Genomic DNA, 19,947 nt, shown 5'->3' with positions numbered 1-19,947 from the left:
GTCCCCAGGGACCTCACATGTTCTCCAAGAATTCTCATATATTATATTCAGAGGCTCTGAGATTGCATCTGCAAGTTCCTGTCCTCCCTGTGGCCGGCCAGATGCCTCTCCCTCCTCTGGTTTCCAGCAACTTGTATTCTGAAGCATTACTCCTGGTTGTGAAGGCAGAGCTTAGCAGCCTCCATGGCTAGTAGCCACTGATAGCTTTCTCCCCCATGATTTCTGCCATGCTTCAACCCCCCTGGTCTGCTTTGCAGTGCACCTGGAGCCCTGCTCCTTGCAGCAGGTGGCAGAAGAGAGCTGATGGAGCAGGACTAGGTGAAGAAGGGGGGGGGGGCAGAACTGCAGCCTCTTCTTGCTTCACTGGGGAGTTAGCAGCTGCAGAGTGTATTTCTGGGTTGCAGCTTGGCAGCATTGCTTTCCACACATCCTGTCGTTGGTAATCTGTACTGTCTGCTCGTTGTGTCACAGTCAAAGATGTGCGCAGCCGGAAGATGGCACCTGTTAAGAAAATAGCTCTGGCTGGCTCATGATAGTGAGCCAAACCACATCTTGCACTGTGGAGCCCAGAGCTGCTAGCCAGTTTGGCTAGAGGGGTTTTGAAGTTGGATTCTCCCACTTCTTTTTAAAAACATCCAGACGTTAATACAGCAAAGAGAACTGAGAATCTAGAATCACAACAGAAACACCCCCCTCAAGCAATTCCCTCTACCAATATATATATATATATATATATATATATATATATACATACCAATTTTATACCAGTTAATAAATTTATACCAATTTTAATAAAAAGTGTCAAATTTCTTGCCCATCCATTTTTCTAGAAACATGGGTTACTAATTTGTCCATCAGAATTAAATCCCAAAGTTGAGACCCTAACAAGTTTGTGTTCAATGTTTTCCTCTACTTGACAATGGTTAGTTTTGCTGCAGTCATTGGGTGGGTGATGGGCTCTTATGTGATCTTGGGTGGCCACAGAGCAGGATAAAAGGGCAATTTGGGATCAAGGAAGATAGTCTGTTCTGCAATGAGGCTTGCCTCATGAAACACCTTTATCCAAAACGAAGCAGCACAGCATCACCACCACCACATATGACTAAATGAATCCGTTACATAGCAGTTTATCCAATAGAGTGTTGAGGTTTTTTAGTTATTTTGCTTAAAGGAAGTGGGTGCCTATATCAGCTATGAACAAGTTCTCCATCATCTGTGCTGAGGTAGATTTAAAAGGCGCTCCCTCCCCATTCGTCAGGGCCTTTGGCCATGCTCCCACCCCAGCACTCTCTCCATGGCACCACCCAGGCTCTCCAGCTTCAGCCTTCCCTAAGCTGGGGCCCTCCAGTCTGGATGTTTTGGACCACAACTCCCATCAGCATGCTATTGCCATGCTAGCCTGGGGCTGATGGGAGCTGTAGTTGAGAGCCAGTGGTGTAACGGTTAGAGTGTTGGACTGTGGCCTGGGGGACCAGAGTTCAGATCCCTACTTGGTCATGAAGCTCCCTGGGTGACCTTGGGCCAGCCACCGCCTCTTAGCTTAGCCATCTCACAGGGTTGTTGGGAGGAGAACAAGGTGTGCCACCTTGAGCTCTTTGGAGAAAAGGTGTGATATAAATGTAATAATAAATAAGCAGGCCATCAGGACTGGAGGTTGGAAGCCGGGGCAAAGCTGCTCCACTGATCCTTATGAAGCCCACATATCCCACTCAATCCTCTGCCTCCCCCCCCCCCCCGCTGCCCCTAGTCTCATGCTGCTGCTGCTGTGGCTTTCTAGGGAACAATCCTGTGCGGATGAGGAGCTGGAAAGAAGCCTGGGGGAGAAGCTGCTGCTCTCCAACTCGTTCAGTTTGGTGGAGGCAACGGAAGAGAATGCAGCCTTGCCTCCTGAGGCCCGCAGGTAATGAGCCCCCCTTCTGCAGCTGGGCAGCAGGGAGTGGGAAGGGCTCAGCGCTTAGAGAAGGGTGGCCCTGGTTTTGGCGCCTTGAGCACTTCAGGTGTTGGGCAGCATCTTCCGAGGACTAGCTGGATGACTGCGGAAAGATAACACAAGACGATCAGACTCTTGAAAGCCGATAGTGAGAGCAGATGCTGCTGCAGGGGGCCCACAGAGCATCTGGCTTGCAGACCGAAGGTTGCCAGTTCAATCCCTGGCATCTCCAGATAGGACTGGGGGAGATCCCCTGCCTGAAACCCTGGAGAGCTGCTGCCAGTCAGTGTAGGCAGTGCAGAGCTCAATGGGCCCCATGGTCTGACTAAGTATAACATGAGAAGGAATATACTCTGTACCAGAACGTTCTGTACCAGAATGTACAGAACTCAGAGGCTCCAGCTGTCTTCACATTCCCATTTTACTGTGCACTCCATGGACTGTTCTGGGTTTTTAATCCGTGTTCACACAAGCACATTATCCTGAATGCATATGTATACTGTACTTTGTTACAAAATACTGCTGTTTGACATTATTTCTCAAACCAGATTTGCAGCAACAGGAGTCCTTAAGCTGATCTTTATTTGTTTCTAGCCGACTTCTGGGTTGGCGCCATCGCCGAATGGCGGACTCCCTCCGAGCTCCGGAGGGAGTCTGCTCAGCAGGGGCTGGGTTCTACCGTGCCGGCAACGCGGGGACCCTCAAAAACCATGGGCGCTGAAACCCATTGGCATGGTGACTCGGCGGGCACCGTTTGCGCCCCCCCCGACCACGTGAAGGAGCCTTTTTAAAGGCTGCGGAGCGGGTGACGGGGGGGGGGTGCTGTGAGTCCTCCGCTTCCCCTGCCGAGCGAAGCCGCATGCCATTTGGCGGAGAGCGCTGACTTCTTCCATTGAAAATCTGGACTTAAAAGAACAACCCGTGAGTAATTGGAACTTGGATTAAAAAGGGGAATAATTTTTTTCTTAAATTCGGAGCGAGCGGGGGAGGTATAAAAAGGAAGTCAACCTCCCCCCTGTTGTAGAGGAGCTAAAGCAAAGGACCTGACAACTAAGATCGAGCGCAACCTTTTCTTTTGATAAAGATATTAATTTCGCGATGGAAAATTATAAGCTGGGCTGGAGGAGAAGAGTGGAATGTGAATTAAAATACAACCACCCCCCCCGGAAGCCCTGGGAGCGATCCGTGAGAGCGCCTGGAGAGGAGAAATAGAGGTTTTGACAGCTGTCAAAGGAGCTGCCAAAACTGAAGAACAAAAAGAGAACTTTGTTACGAGGACTTTGCTGGTTACATTTGTTATAAATTGGATATAAACTGTTTAAAACAAGGAATAATAAGTTACTTTGACTGGTGGGTGAGATCGGGAATGAAACTGAGTTACTATAATCCCTCTAGAGGAGCTGTGGGTTATTACAAGTATCGCTGGCATGGAATTTGAATCAGACATTTTATCTCCTGGGAAACTGGAGAAATGGAACACTATTTTGTCTACAGAGGTCTACACACTAAAGGAGACAATAGATTTATCTATTGAAGAATGGAAGGGACTTGACGTAATGTTTTGTTCCTGAATAACAAAGCCTCTGTAGAGGAATTACAAGCTTTTTGGAATTAGAACATTTGTGCAGGAGAGCAGGGGGAAAAAAAGAAAAAAAAAGAGGAGAAGAGAGAACATCAAGAACAAGAAAAACAAGAACTGGACAAAGTTGGAAGATAGACCCTTTCTAAGATTGGACATTTGAAATTAAAGATGATTAAAAGACGGTAAAGATTACTAAAAAGACGGCAAAGCGGACTGGTGAAGGATTATGGCTTAGATTATGGTTCAGATGTGGGAGCTCCAGAAGACAGTGGATTTGATGGACATTGGGAACGCAACCGGGAAAGGGGGGAGGGAAATTTGGAATCCAAAGGGTGTTAAATTATATTTTATTCTTTTTTTAATTCTTTTATGTTAATCTGTATCTTATATTAAAGAGGGGAACTCGTGGAAGGGAACAGGTCGATTTTAGGGGATGGGAAAATATTTTTTAAATTGGGTTAATGATAATAATTTTAAAATTTGGGGTAAGAATTTGTTGAATCTATTTGAAAGAATTGGAATACAAGAGGGGGTGGGGAGGGGGGAAGTCCTGGAAAGATGATATTGAAAATAAGGCCTTAAATTTGGATGTTTTTCTTTTTTTTGTTATATTTGAAAATCTTTAATAAATATTATTTAAAAAAATATATATATTTGTTTCTAGCCAAGACATGTTCACCTCCTCATATGGTAGAGACATCCTTGGCCCATCATTGGGGGGCAGCAGGGGGGCAGCAACTTCACTGTGCTGTAAGGGGCTCATGTGAACACAGCCAGAGCCAAAAAGGAAGCTGGGCACCCACAGCAAAATTTTTGTGGTTGCCGGGGTCCCCAGGAGTTTGCACCAGTGGGCCTGTATATCTTGGGCCAGGGGTTGAATGCTCGCCCAAAGGTCAAACTCCTGTTTGAAAAAAAGGAAAGAATCAGTGGCAAACCCTAGGCTTCATTAGTTGCCCTGTGATGTTTCCCCAGTGTTACTGCATTGTGGATGTCTGGAGGGGTCACTCTTGCACTGCAGCACAGCAGAATCAGGACAAAAAATTGACATATAAAAAGTTAACAGGAAATCAGCAGGAAACTGTGAGACATAGCTGGAAGCAAAGCAGTATGTCTGCCCCAAAATTTTTGCAGGGGCAAACAGCTTTGAAAGGGGAATGTGCACAGTTGCCCCAAATCCTACTAAGTTCAAAATGAAAAAGGTGCCTGGAGGGACCTGTTGTCTAACTTCCATGTAAGCTTTGTGTGAGCAAGTCAGGATGAGTGCTGATTAAATGGGTCACCCGGAGGAGCCCAAAAAAGCTTTGGGGGCCACATTTGCAGAGAAAGGCTTTCTGTCCACACCCTCCATTTCTCCTCCTATGAAGTTGTTTTCCTGCCCCCATAGGAATGATTGGCTCCATTAGTTCTGACGGGGGGGGGGGGCGCAAAATCAGAGGGCAGTGGCTGAAGGCCCCCCTCTTCCCTTGCAGGGCATTCTGGTGGGAAGGGGCTTTCAGATCCCACTTGAGCATTTTGTATGCTGAGTGGCGGATTCAACCTCTGTCCTCCATCTTTGGCTTTGATATTCAAGATGGCCACTGAAATGGGCCCGATTCTTTTTCAGACCTTGGCCGGCCCCATTATGTCTGTTATGTACTGGGTTGAATAGGATCCAAACTGCAGCAGTCTGATTGGCCCTAGAACAATAGGATCCAAAAGGCAGCAGCCTGATTGGTCCTAGAACAATAGGATTCAGAATGCAGCAGTCTGATTGGTCCTAGAACAATGCAGCAGTATGATTGGTTGGCAGGAACTACCCAATCATGCTCCAGATAGAAGTGAATCCACAACCTGATTGGCTTACAGTAGAATTCCGGAATTAGCCAATCATGTGCAGCCCATTGTGTAAATAATGTATATAAAGCAGATACCTTGAGGGGACTTCAATTCATTCCTCCTCACCACTATGAGCTGAATAAAGAGCATGAAATCACTTTGCGACTCTGAGTATATTTCACTGGCGACGAAGGTGGGATCCCGCTGAGCTGACTGCCACACACAGCACCGCAGCACCGCCACCTGCCGCATCGCTGCCTCGCACCGTGTATCCAGGCTTCAGCTCCGGGACACAAGGAACTCAGAATGGCAACCAACAGCAGCTTTTCGCCGTTCAACCCAGCATCTGGAGACTGGGAAGCATACGCCTCCCGTTTCACCTTCCTCCTAGAAGCCAAAGGGGTCACCGATGAAGAAGACGCCAAGAAGAGGGCAATTAAGGAAGTCTGCCTCCCCGGAACTGCAGAAGGAATAAAGCAACGAAAATCAAGCTGCACTTAAAGGGAACCTTTCTAATTTTTTTAAGCTGTCAAACTGACATCGGACTTAAAATCTCCCCCCAGACTGGCAGGAGAAGGGGGGAAGGGATTGGAATGTTGTTAATCTGCTGGAAAATTAATGGAAATTAAGACCTTCCATTGCCAAATCCCCTGGGGTCGGGCTGCCCAAACAAGACACCTGGGACGTGGACTGTCAAACTTTGAGAAGCGGGGACTTGTTTGCAAAAAAGTTATCGGACCTTAGATGTACTTTGCTGCATTTTGGCCACATAGAAAAATAGAGACTTTATAATTTGGACATTCGAAACTTTTGGCTACTGTTATACTCCCTTGCTTCTTTGTTTTTTTCCATCTTTGCCATTTGGATACAATTGAATGCTCCCTCTAGAGGGCTCTATCTGAAACTGTTGCACTTGAAAAAGTAACAGTGGGATTTTCCACTTGGGAATCAACTCTGTGAAAACGACCTTGAGGATATGAGTGCCCCTACAGAAGAGATAGTAACAAGGCAGAAGGCAAAACAATCTCACAAGAAAAGGGCCTCTATATCAGGAACTGCAGCTGTGCAGGAAAAAACACCAGCTTCTATGGATCCTATGACTCAGGCTCTACTTAAAATAAATCAATCCCTGGAAGCATTGACAAAACTTTCGACAGAGAATTCTAAAAAATTAACAGAGTTGACAACAAGGTTGGATGTGAATACGGCTAGTGTCGCATCGAACACAGATTCTATAAATAGATTAATTCAGGAAAATTCAGAAACACGAAAGATTGCAGAAAGTGCAAAAATAACAGCTGAAGAGACAAGGGAAAAATTTGGGCCTATTATTAAAAAAGTGAATGAGCATGATGCAGCCCTCTCCTTACTGGAACTTCAACGTAAAGAGAAGAATTTAAAATTTAGATTGGTGCCTGAAGTGGAAGGGGACAACCTTGTGAAATTTCTCACAGAGAACATCATAACTTTTTGGCGGGAGGAATGGGAGGAAGATGAGGAACTTGAGATAATATCAGCCTTTCGACTGGGTAGAAGGCAGGACAAAAAACCAAGGGACTGCCTAATTACATTGAGATCAAAAGAAGAAAGAGATAGAATATTGAATTTGCATTACCAAAAGGCACTGGTGATTCAAAATTGTCAGATACAGATTTTTAAGGACATTCCTAAATACATTTTAGAGGTGAGAACATATTACAAGAGTTTAGTAGACCTGCTGAAGAAAAATACTATACCATTCAGATGGGAATTTCCACAAGGATTGTCCTTTAACTTCAATGGAAGGAAGATTAAAATAAAAACAATTCAGGACAAAGAACTATTTCTAGAGAAGTATCTGGAGGATTTGCAGAAAGGAACCGTGGAGGAGAGGGAACCACCCGATATAGCAAATTTGTCATTTGGACTTTCATTACCACCATCGGAGGAAGAGCAGAAGCTTGGAGCAGTTGGAGGAACAGCTACCTAAATACAAAATGTCTCTGCAACTCCTTAGTTGGAACTGTAATGGTTTGAACCTTCCTCGGAAAAGAAGACAGGTTTTTCACATTTTGAAGAAAGAACAATTAGACATAATATGTTTGCAAGAAACCCATATTGCCAGGATACACAGGAAATTATTAATAAATAAGAGACTCGGTCAAGAATTCATTTCATCAGATAAAGTAAAGAAAAGAGGTGTGGTGATCTATGCAAAGGAAAAGTTGGTTCCAAAATTGATATTTAAAGATGAACAAGGAAGATACCTGGCAATTGAAATACAAATTCAAGGAGAAAAGATATTAATTGTGGGAGTTTATGCCCCAAATGAAGGGAAGGCTGAATTCTTCAGGAAGTTGCATGAGACATTAGTTGACTTTTTAGATTATAAAATCCTAATGATGGGAGATATGAATGGAGTTGTCTCAACAAACATGGATAAAGCACAGAGACAAGTGATCTCGAAAGAAGGGAGACTACCAAGGATCTTTTTTGAAATGACTGAAACAATGGACTTGATTGACATTTGGAGAACAAAGAATCCTTTAGAGAGAGAGGGAACTTTCTTCTCAGAAGCAAAAATGACATGGACAAGAATAGACCAAATTTGGATTTCTAGCAGTCTGGCGTCAAGAACAAAAAAAGTAGAAATCTGCCCAAAAACGTGCTCCGACCACAACGCGGTTAAGATGGAGATGAAACTAACAACTACTGGTTCCTTTAGATGGAGAATGAATGACACCCTATTTAAGGACGAAGAGATCCACAAGAAGGCCCTTAAAACATTAAAAGATTATTTTGAGATCAACAGGAAAACAGATGTGGAAAAAAGAATAATTTGGGACGCAAGCAAAGCCGTGATGCGAGGTTTCCTAATTCAACAAAATTCTATTAAGAGGAAGCAACAAAATGAAAAGAAGGAAAAAATTTTAGAAAAAATAAAAGAAGGAGAGAAGAAGTTGAGGTCCAAACCAAAGTCTCATGAGATTTTGAGAGAAATAAAGTTTCATCAGATGCAATATATGGAACTCATGAACCAACAAATAGAATGGAAGATAAAGCAAATGAGACAAAAAACTTTTGAATCAGCGGATAAATGTGGGAAACTTCTGTCATGGCAATTGAAAAAAAGGCAGAAAATGAATACGGTAACAAGTTTAGAAATGGATGGAAAGATTATCCACAAACCCAACGAGATCAACAATTGTTTTCAAAGCTTTTTTAAGAAATTGTATGCACAAGGGCCAACCAACGAGCAAGAAATAGAAGAATTCATCAGAAAATACGGTTTACCAAAAATCTCAGAACAAAGTAAAAGGATCTTAAACGAGGAAATAACAGAACAAGAAATAGAGGGTACCATTCAAAATATGAAACTGGGAAAATCACCAGGACCAGATGGCCTGACGGCCAAATATTACAAAATGCTGAAAGAATGGCTGATACAACCATTGAAGGAAGTTTGCAATGAAATTTTGAAGGGGAAAAAGGCACCTGAATCGTGGAAAGAGGCTTTCATCTCACTTATACCGAAAACAGAGACTGAGAAGAACCAAGTTAAAAACTACCGCCCTATATCTTTACTCAATGTGGATTACAAAATTTTTGCAGACATTTTGGCAAAAAGATTGAAAAGAGTGTTGGTAGAAGAGATTCATAAGGACCAAACAGGCTTTCTCCCAGGTAGACATATGTCAGACAATGTGAGGAACATTATAGACATTTTGGAGCTGCTGGACGTTGACATTAATAGGAAAGCAGTTTTGATTTTTGTGGATGCGGAGAAAGCCTTTGACAACATTTGTTGGACTTTTATGAAAAAGAATCTCCAAGGGATGGGGGTAGGTCAAGGTTTTGAAAACGGTATAGGTGCAATATATTCTCAACAAAAAGCCAAATTAATTGTAAATAACGTGGTAACAGAAGAAATACCTATAGAAAAAGGTACACGACAAGGTTGCCCAATATCCCCTTTACTTTTTATATCAGTCCTGGAGGTTTTGTTAAACATGATCAGAAAGGACCAGTTGGTTAAAGGAGTTCAGGTCGGAGTTAGACATTATAAATTAAGAGCATTTGCAGATGATCTAGTATTGACCTTGCAACAGCCAGACACTAGTACTAAAAGAGTTTTAGAATTAATTGAAATATTTGGTCGAGTAGCAGGTTTTAAATTGAACAGACAAAAAACGAAAGTGTTGGAAAAAAATTTAACAATGGAAGAAAGAGAGAGTTTTCAGAATGAAACAGGCTTGGAAATAACAAAAAGGGTAAAATACCTAGGGGTAAACTTAACATCTAAGAACGTGAATTTATTTAAGGATAATTATGAAAAATGTTGGTCAGAAGTTAAAAAGGATCTGGAAATTTGGTCAAGGCTGAAACTTTCCTTGTTAGGCCGAATCGCTACTATTAAGATGAATGTATTGCCTAGAATGCTGTTTTTATTCCAGACGCTGCAGATTGTGGACAAGATGGATTGTTTCAAGAAGTGGCAGAAAGATATATCAAAATTTGTCTGGCAGGGCAAAAAGCCCAGAATTAAATTTAAGATTTTAACTGATGCAAAGGATAGAGGGGGGTTTGCCCTGCCGGACTTAAGACTCTACTATGAATCAGCAGCTTTCTGCTGGTTGAAACACTGGCTACTTCTTGAGAATACTGACATTTTAGATCTGGAAGGGTATGATAATAGCTTTGGTTGGCATGCATATTTATGGTACGACAAGGTAAAGGTGTACAAAAGTTTTAAAAACCATATTGTAAGGAAAGCATTGTATAATGTTTGGATTAGATACAAAGATCTGTTGGAAAGCAAAACCCCTAGGTGGGTGTCACCAATGGAAGCTAGGGAAGTAAAAAAGCTTAATATGGATTCTAAATGGCCAAAATATCATGAGATTATAGAATACGATGGTGAAAGGGTGAAACTTCAGAGTTATGAGAAACTAAAACCTAAGGTTCGAGATTGGTTGCATTACTACCAGATAAATGAGACGTTTAAACAGGACAGGAAAATAGGATTTCAGAAAGAGAAGTCAAAATTAGAAACAGAATTGTTGGAACCCAATACTAAGAATTTATCAAGAATGTATAACTTGCTGTTAAAATGGAATACACAGGATGAAACGGTGAAATCAGCTATGATTAAATGGGCACAAGACATAGGTCATGATATTATGTTTGCTGACTGGGAACAGTTATGGACCACCGGTATCAAATTTACTGCATGTAATGCTTTAAAAGAAAATATTATGAAAATGATCTACCGGTGGTACATGACCCCAGTCAAGCTTGCAAAAATTTATCATTTGCCTAATAATAAGTGTTGGAAATGTAATGAGACTGAAGGCACTTTCTACCACCTTTGGTGGACCTGCCCAAAGGTTAAAGCTTTCTGGGAAATGATCTATAATGAAATTAAGAAGGTCCTTAAGTGGACTTTTCCTAAGAAACCAGAGGCTTTCCTCTTGGGTATGGTGGGCCAAGTGGTGTTAAGGAAGGATAGGACATTCTTTATGTATGCCACTACAGCAGCAAGAATTCTACTGGCAAAGTATTGGAAGACGCAAGAACTACCTACTCTGGAAGAATGGCAAACAAAGGTGATTGACTTTATGGGACTGGCTGAGATGACGGGCAGAATCCGGGACCAGGGGAAAGAGACAGTGGAAGAGGACTGGAAGAATTTCAAGATATATCTTAAAAATAACTGTAAAATTGAGGAATGTTAAGATGTCAGGGGGTAAGAAGTAAAGAATTGCAGCAGTAAACAAAAAAAAAACTTAAGAAATATTTATGAAAAAGAACTAAGACAATGGACTTAAGGGTTGCTAAAGAATTTTAAACAAGGATGCAGGGATAGGGAGGTATGGGGAAGTCAGAGAAAAAAGGTTATGAACCGATGATTATGAAGTTATACTGTGTTACATTGTTCTTTATTTTATGTGTGGAAAATTAATAAAAATCATTATAAAAAAAAAAAAAAAAAAAGAGAACATGCTTCGTGACCGCCTCGTCGGTGGCCTGAGGGATGAGAAGCTGCAACGACGCCTCTACGCTAAGAAGGACCTAACGTTCCAGGTCGCTCTGGAGGAGGCCCTGGCAACGGAAGCTGCCGAGAGGTCGACGCAAGAGGCACGGCCGAGCCAGCCATCCCAACCGAGGGTCCACCATGAAGACCTCACCGACGACTCAGGATCCAACAGGGAGGAGGTGCACCGAGTACAGCAGCGCACTCAAGCAGCCCACATACCACAGCTGCCTCGACGAGAAGGAGGGAACTGCGCAAGCTGTGGAGAAAGTCACGAGAGGAGGACCTGCCGTTTCCGCAACGCAGAGTGCAGGCAGTGCAGAAAATCGGGACACATCGCCCGGGTGTGTCGGGCTCGGCCCACCCGACGCCAGGCATCAGATGACCAATCCAAGAGCCCCAGGTCCCGGGGCCCAACGCACCAAGGCAACTCGACTGAGCTCACGGACTTCCAGGTATACCAGTTGCCCCACCCCAACGTAGAGAAAATTTATGTTGACGTACAGATAGAGGGGGCCCCATGCCGCATGGAGCTTGACACGGGTTCAACTCTATCCATAATCTCGGCAAGGACCTTAAGGAAACTGTGTCCTACTGGGGGTCCCAAACTCAGGCCGGCCCCATTCACCCTCCGGGACTTCCAGAAACGTAAGGTCCCCACAATGGGGGTGGGGACCTTCAGGGTGCAATACCGAGGGCGGACGCGGCAACTGGAATTGCTGGTGGTCAAGGGCCCCTACATTAGCTTACTGGGATTGGCATGGTTTGGACCACTGGGGCTAGCCGTCACCGGGGTGAACCACTCTAGCTTACAAGTGGACGTGGACGCCATATGCAAGGAATTTCCGGGGGTTTTTGATGGGAAATTGGGACAGTATACGGGCCCCCCAATTGCTCTACAGCTTGACCCCGCAGTACGACCGGTCAGGCTCAAGGCCCGCCGGGTCCCGTTCGCCCTGAAACCCCGTATAGACGAGGAATTGGACCGGCTTGTGGAGCAAGGAGTGCTGGAGCCGGTGCCTAATGCCCCCTGGGAAACCCCAATTGTCACACCCGTCAAGCCTAATGGTTCGGTCCGCATCTGCGCAGACTACAAATGTACCATAAACAAGGCCCTTACGGCCCATGCATACCCAGTGCCAGTGGTCAGCCATGTTCTTGCCACCCTGGCTGGGTCGAAAATTTTTGGCAAGCTGGACTTGGCCCAAGCATATCAACAGCTGCCAGTAGATGAGGCCACAGCAGAGGCACAGACGATTGTGACGCACAGAGGAGCATTCAGGGTAAAGCGGCTGCAATTCGGTATCAGCGTGGCACCAGGCATATTCCAGAATCTAATGGACTCTCTACTTAAAGGGATTCCTGGCGTCACCCCCTTCTTCGATGATGTGTTGATTGCCGGGCCCACACCAGAGGAGTTTGAGGACCGCCTCCGCACCGTTCTGCACCGTTTCCAGACGGCGGGTCTCAAGGTGAAGCGGGAAAAATGTCTACTAGGAGTGCCTCAGGTGGACTTTCTGGGATTTATGGTGGACGCAGAAGGGGTCCACCCGACTGGGGACAAGGTACGGGCCATTTGTGATGCCCCAGCGCCCAAGAACAAGACTGAACTTCAGGCCTTCTTGGGACTATTGAACTTTTACCATTCCTTCCTTCCCCACAAGGCGGCGGTAGCGGAGCCCCTACACAGACTCCTGGACAAGCGGGCCCCTTGGGTGTGGGGCCAGCGCCAGGAGGCCGCATTCCAGGCAGTCAAGGACTTGCTTGTCTCAAACTCGGTCTTGGCACACTTCGACGAGAGGCTGCCGGTGGTGCTAGCATGCGACGCCTCGCCCTATGGAATTGGCGCTGTCCTGGGACACCAACTCCCGGATGGAAGAGAGGTACCAGTGGCATACTTTTCCCAGACACTCAACGCAACCGAGCGAAACTACTCGCAAATCGACAAGGAGGGTCTGGCAATCGTGAAGGGAGTAAAAAAATTCCATGATTTCTTGTACGGGCGGCCCTTCACCGTGGTGACTGACCACAAGCCGTTGCTTGGCTTGTTTGCCCCTGAAAAGCAGACCCCCCAAGTGCTGTCTCCTCGCGTCCTCAGGTGGTCAATTTTCCTTGCCAGCTACCAGTATGCACTGATTCACCGTCCAGGGAAGGCGATGGGCCATGCGGACGCCCTCAGCAGGCTACCACTACCGGAAACAGGCCCCGACCCAGCACCTGCACAAGAGGTTATGAGCCTGGAGCTGCTTCCTGACCGCCCCATTCAGGCACAAGAAGTTGCACACCATTCCAAGAAAGATAGGGTCATCTCCCGGGTCCTGGACTGGGTGTGGAGGGGATGGCCCAGCAGCAGCCCCGGGCCAGAATTCGCCGGCTACACAACCCGCAAACATGAACTGTCGGCCCACAAGGGGTGCCTGTTATGGGGAAGCAGGGTCGTTGTTCCCCAGCCCCTCCGCAGAAGGGTCCTCACAGCCCTACACGAGACACACCCAGGGGTAGTAAGAATGAAGGCCCTTGCCAGGAGTTATGTGTGGTGGCCAGGGATCGACGGAGAGATAGAGGCCTGGGTCAAACACTGCCAGGCCTGCCAAGAATCCCGCCCAGATCCCCCAAGGGCCCCAGTCCAGTCCTGGGAGTCCGCCCGAGCACCATGGTCACGCCTGCATGTGGACTTCGCTGGCCCCTTTCAGGGGAAAACATTCTTCATAGTGGTGGACTCCTACACCAAATGGCTGGAAGTCGCACTGGTACCGTCCACTTCTACGTCCGCAGCCATCCGGGTACTACGCAGGCTGTTTGCAACCCACGGGCTCCCTGACACTCTCGTCTCAGACAACGGGACTGCATTTACGTCAGGAGAATTCCAAACCTTCACAACGCAGAACGCCATCCGCCACACCCGTTCGGCGCCATTCCACCCTGCCACCAATGGCCAAGCAGAACGCATGGTGCGGACCACCAAGGACACCCTTCGCCGTATGACACATGGGGATTGGGAGTACCGCCTTGCCACATTCCTTCTAGCACAGCACAGCACCCCCAGCTCAACGACTGGCCGGAGCCCCGCTGAACTACTAATGGGTCGGCGCCTTGCAATCAGATTGGACCGCCTTCACCCCGATAGAGCTCAGGATGAGGCAGTGGTGGGGGAAGGCAAGAACCCCCGGACCTTCGAGGCTCAGGACCCAGTGTACGCAAAGAATTTTGGGGCAGGCCCAGCATGGGTACCCGCCACAGTCACCAGGGTCACTGGCCCCGTGTCGTATGAGGTGCTAACGGATGGGGGGCAATGCTGGCGCCGCCACTGCGACCAGATACGGCGACGATTCCCAGGAGAAAACCAGGAGGAGGAAAGGGCAGAGGAGTCCCAAGGGAACAGAGGGGCAGTGAGGCCCATAGAGCACAAGGGGCCAGCAGGAGAGGCAGAATCAGTAAATACAGAGAGGACCCGCGAGGCCGAAAGGACACCGGAACCAGAACCACGACTGAGTGAGCCGGTTGCGCCAGACCAAACAGCCCCATCACAGCCAGCATCCTTGGAACACGAGCCAGAACCTGAACCCCGGACCAGGGAACACCCCAGGCCGCAACGCACACGTAGGCCGCCGGCGTACCTCGAGGACTATGAATGCGACCTCCCGGGCAGGACTGGAACTTAGAGGGGAGGGGTGTTATGTACTGGGTTGAATAGGATCCAAACTGCAGCAGTCTGATTGGCCCTAGAACAATAGGATCCAAAAGGCAGCAGCCTGATTGGTCCTAGAACAATAGGATTCAGAATGCAGCAGTCTGATTGGTCCTAGAACAATGCAGCAGTATGATTGGTTGGCAGGAACTACCCAATCATGCTCCAGATAGAAGTGAATCCACAACCTGATTGGCTTACAGTAGAATTCCGGAATTAGCCAATCATGTGCAGCCCATTGTGTAAATAATGTATATAAAGCAGATACCTTGAGGGGACTTCAATTCATTCCTCCTCACCACTATGAGCTGAATAAAGAGCATGAAATCACTTTGCGACTCTGAGTATATTTCAATGTCCCAGACAGAGGCCTTTCTTTCCCAGCCCTGCTGCTAACTGCTGGCCCTCATAGCTTCACCTGCCACGGGATAATTGAGACCAGGCCTTTCTGCCGTTGACCCACATGAAACACCCTCTGCTTGGACTGTTGACCTCAGGCAGAAGTCTTTTCTGGGTGGGTGCTGAGGGTTTTGCCTTCTGTATGCAAAACAAAACACACTCTCTGCCACTGAGCTGAAGGCTTCAGTTCCTTTCATGTTGTATTGCTGCAAATCAGGTTTAGACAACAGTTGCAAAGAATGCAGGCGCTTGATGGTGGGAGCTGAATTGGGGGGAAATGTGGGGAACCAGGTTTATGGGCCCCTCTGTAGGCCCCTCTTCAGGAGCCATTGGGTGCCATCCTAAAGCAACCCATCCTGGTGCCCACTCAGCACCAGGGTTGGAGGGCAGCTGCTTTACAGTTGCCCTTTGCCAGGCAGGCTGCTTGACTGAGCCTGGGGAGTGACCCCCCAGGAGCCATGGCAGGAACCGGGTGTGCCAGCTCCCCACCCAGCTGTTGGCACTGCAGCAGTGGTCCAATCTCGCCGTCTCTTTGGGGGGAACAAACGGCTCTGCATCGGTGGTTGTCGCTCATTATCCCAGCAAGGGAGGTGGGCAATTATCCGGAGACCTGGCAGAAGAGTTATTAGTCTGTCAGGCTGCAGTCAAAGAAAAAGTGGGGGGAAGGCAGGAATTCGCAGTTCCTGAGATCAAAAGCAATTAACCCCTTGTGGGATGAGAATGGCTGCCGTTCCCACAGAATGCAGTAAGATGCAGAATGCTGAATGCAGCGGCCGTTTCCTCAAAACAATAATTTAAAAAGAGACGGATGACAAAGGAGGGACCTGTGAGGAGTGGAAGGTCTTAGGAACTCTCTACCAGGCCTGGCTATTTCTCCGCCTAACCCAGTGCTGTCTACTCTGACTGGCAGAGGCGCTTCCTTGCCTCAGGCAATGAGAAATCTTTGCTGTTGCCTGCTGCTAGCAAGACAGGAAGATGCCAAATGTTTAAAGCACACTTAAAACACATGGCTTCCCTCAAATAATTCTGGGAACTGTGGTTTGTTAAGAGTGCTGGGAATTGTATCTCTGTAGGGAATAAACTGCAGTTCCCAGGGTTTTTCCTTTTGGCTGGGGGCGCAAGACAAGAACCCCCTCTTCTTTTCAGAACCCCCTCTTCTGGAAGAGTTCTCCTCAGGGAGGTTTGCTTGTATTTGCGGCACTAGCTGAGGACATTTCTCCTCTCCCAGGCTCTTGCGTGTTAATTCCTGTGGCAGCTAGTGATGCTTTTCTGGGGGATTCCTTGGTGGTGAAGCCTCTGGGGTTTTGGAGGGCTTTGATCATAAACTCCCAATCTGCAAGCACCCTTGGTCCACCTGGCTCTGTGCTGGCACCACACGGACGGGCTGTGGCTCTCTGGGGCGTCCGTCTCCCCCAGCCTTCTCCGGAGGCACCCGGATTTCAACCTGGGACCTTCTGCCTGCAGCGCATGGTCTCTGTCACAGAGCTGTAGCCCCTCCCTGTCTTTTTGTGGGTGGATAGGTGGGGATGCCCCTTCATGGATCCTTGCCTTGTTGTGGCGAAGGGGCTTGAATAACTCTGAGAAGCTGTGCGCCATGCTGTGCAGGGCCACAAAAGACGGACAGGTCATAGTCGAGAGTTTAGACTAAATGTGATCCACCTGGAGAAGGAACTGGCAAACCACTCCAGGATTTTCCCAAGAAAACTCCATGAACATAAAAAAAGGAGAAGCTTTGAGAAGAAAACAAGAGAGGTGTCAGGAGGTGGAAGTTGCAAACAGGATGCCTCCTAAGACATATCCATCTAAATTTTAAAAGATAGGGAGGTCAGCACAGAGGCAGAAGGTATAGGAGTAGCCTGGGAATCTGGAGGCCTCTTGCTCTATCTGGTTTTAACCTCATGCAACCCCGTTTCTGCAAGCTGAGTTGCACCCAAATTTCCACCCACAAAGCGTGACTGTGGAAAGTTCAGAGGCAGCTGCTTCACCACTTTGAAAGTGGGGTGTTCCCTTCCTCCCCCCCCTCCCCATCCCTGGAGTCGTGTCATGGGAACAGGGGACAGCGCTGAACATGAGACAGACAGGCCCATTTGTGTCTCGTGCCCCAAGACAGAGATGAAATCAGGAGCCTTCTTCCTTTATCCCTCATCTGGGCCAGGATAGACAAGGATAACTGAGCGCAATGTCCATGCTTATCCATGTTAGACCACCGCAATGTGTTCTGAAGCTGCTTTTGAGGGCTCCTTGAAGTCTGTTCAACTGCCAGGTTGCTGAACAGGAAACATATGAGCTCCACTCATGTCAAGCTGGGTCTTCCCAGTTCTAACACCTGCTCCATCCATCCATTCCTCTGACCATTTGCTTGGGCACCCAAGACTTTATTTTGATGCCCAAGAGCCAGACTTGACATGACGTGGAAGATCTGCGACTGGACCTCCCCATGGGAATGGAAGAGTCCTGGGAGAGAGGTTTAATGGTGCTTAATGGTGGGGCTGGCCCCATGCTCTCCCCTCCCCCAAACCTTCTTTCCCGCCTCCTCTGTTTTGGCTCTGCACAGGATTGGAGAGGGAAGGCCGCAGTTCTCCTTCCAGGTGAGGCCCCCTGTTTATTGCACCGGCACAGACCCGCAATCGCAACCTGTCAGTGGAGTTGTTTTCTGCATGCAGTCATTGTCCTACTTCTCTTGTGAGTGTTGCTTCAAAACTCATCAGTTCAGGAGCCCTGCTGGGGCCAGAGATTAAAGGAGAAATCAATCCAGTGGTTTGCTGTTAATCTTCCTCACTTTCTCCAGAATTCCAGCCAGAGAAATGCTGGTCAGCACTTTAGGCTAACGGGAAAGCGAACCCGAGCAAAATTGGTTGGTCTTTTTAGCTGTATCATATCATTCCTTTGCCTAGTGCTTTTAAGCCTTGCTACACTTGCTTGGAAAAAAATCTGTTGTTTCCTTGGGATTTACTTGCAGGAAAATACCTCAGTTCAATGCAGCTGCTTTTACTGATGGAGCCCTGCCAAAAGCCAATCAGGGAGGGCATTCTGGTCATAGTTTTCGTATGGATCATTGTTACTACATGCCAACAAACTCTGCCTACTGGCTTAGAATCTAGACGAGGGAAAGGGACATCCGAGCGATTTGTTGAAAGCATTCACACTCCCAGAGTGGCTTGCAGGCAGGCAGGCAGGCAGATAAACAGATGATAGCTCCTCAGCAGCAGAGCATCTGCTTGGCATGCAGAAGGTTGCAGGTTGAATTCCTGGCATCTCCAGGTAAGGCTGGGAATGGTTTCTGTCTGAAGCCCAGTGTTGAAAAAGCTGCACTTGATGGACCAGTGGCCTGACTGCATTAAGCCATTAAGCCTCTTCTGATGTTTCCATACCCAAAAGGACCCCCCCCCCCGGACTAGAATTTGCAGCCTTTGATCTTTTTGAGTTGCTTAAACATTCATGGCCACCATCCTGCTCTTCTCTTAAGGATGTGCAGGGCAAGGCAGATGCAGTGGCGTAGCAAGTGCTACCTGGTGCAGAAAATTTCTTGTCCCCCCCACCCATTGAAATCATTAAAGGAAGGAAAAATAAGGTGCTTACAGTTGCAAGTGTTATTTTCCGGTTTATTTACTTAACATGGTGAGCATAAGCACTTAAAACCATTTCCCCCTAACTTTGTTCTCTGCAAATTTTGAAATTGCATCATCAAAATCAGTTCCTTTCGCTACTTGGTTTTCAATTGACAAGATGGCTAAGCCAGAGAGCTGAGCTTGGCTCACAGTGGACCTAAGATAACTCTTGACTGAGCATTTTATTTTATTTTTTATTTTTTTAATAAATTTTTTATTAATTTTCCCAATTTTTAACAAACACAACAAAAACAACATAGAAACAAACACATAAATTCATAATTTCTTAACCTTATTTCCATAAGCCTCTTTTCTCGGACTTCCCCATACCTTCCCCTTTTTGCATCCTTTTATTTTTAACAATTATTCAACAACCCTTTTAGCCAATTAAATATAAATTCAGTCTCCCTTTCAATTTCACCCTAAATCAAACAAAATTTACCGCTGTAATTCTACGTCTTCCTCACCCTTAGCATTTTAGCACTCCTCAATTTTATAGTAGCTCTTAAGATATATTTTAAACTTCTTCCAGTCTTCTTCCACAGTCTCTTTCTCTTGGTCGCAGATTCTGCCGGTCATTTCTGCCAGTCCCATAAAGTCGATCACTTTCGCCTGCCATTCCTCCAGCGTGGGTAGCTCTTGTGTCTTCCAATACTTTGCTAGAAGAATCCTTGCTGCCGTAGTAGCGTACAAAAAGAAGTTTTTATCCTTCCTCGGCACCAGCTGGCCGACCATACCCAAGAGAAATGCCTCTGGTTTCTTATGAAAGGTGCATTTAAGTACTTTCTTAATCTCATTATAAATCATTTCCCAGAAGGCCTTAATCTTTGGGCAGGTCCACCAAAGGTGGAAGAAGGTACCTTCAGTCTCTTTACATTTCCAACATTTGTTATTGGGCAAATGATAAATCTT

The 19,947-nt window shown here is 46.7% G+C and overlaps 1 protein-coding gene across 6 annotated transcripts in view; it reads left to right on the top strand.

The window, feature by feature from the left end:
• The window catches only part of FAM178B (family with sequence similarity 178 member B), a 209,065-nt gene that overhangs the window by 17,962 nt on the left and 171,156 nt on the right, over nt 1–19,947 (top strand). For 5 of the 6 annotated variants that reach the window (XR_013842003.1, XM_079988991.1, XM_079988990.1 and 2 more), the window contains exon 6: nt 1,778–1,900. The exons of the other annotated variant lie outside the window; for it this stretch is intronic. Coding sequence is in view for 4 of the 5 variants with exons in the window: in XM_079988991.1 (XP_079845117.1) it covers nt 1,778–1,900 (123 nt within the window). In the remaining variant the exon portion in view is untranslated. The remainder of the gene's footprint in view (nt 1–1,777; nt 1,901–19,947) is intronic. 6 annotated transcript variants of the gene reach the window in all.

Source organism: Podarcis cretensis, assembly GCF_951804945.1.
Source record: "Podarcis cretensis genome assembly, chromosome: 8".
NCBI lineage: Eukaryota > Metazoa > Chordata > Lepidosauria > Squamata > Lacertidae > Podarcis > Podarcis cretensis.
The sequence above is the reverse complement of the archived record's forward strand: the minus strand, read 5'-3'. Positions and strand labels throughout refer to the sequence as shown.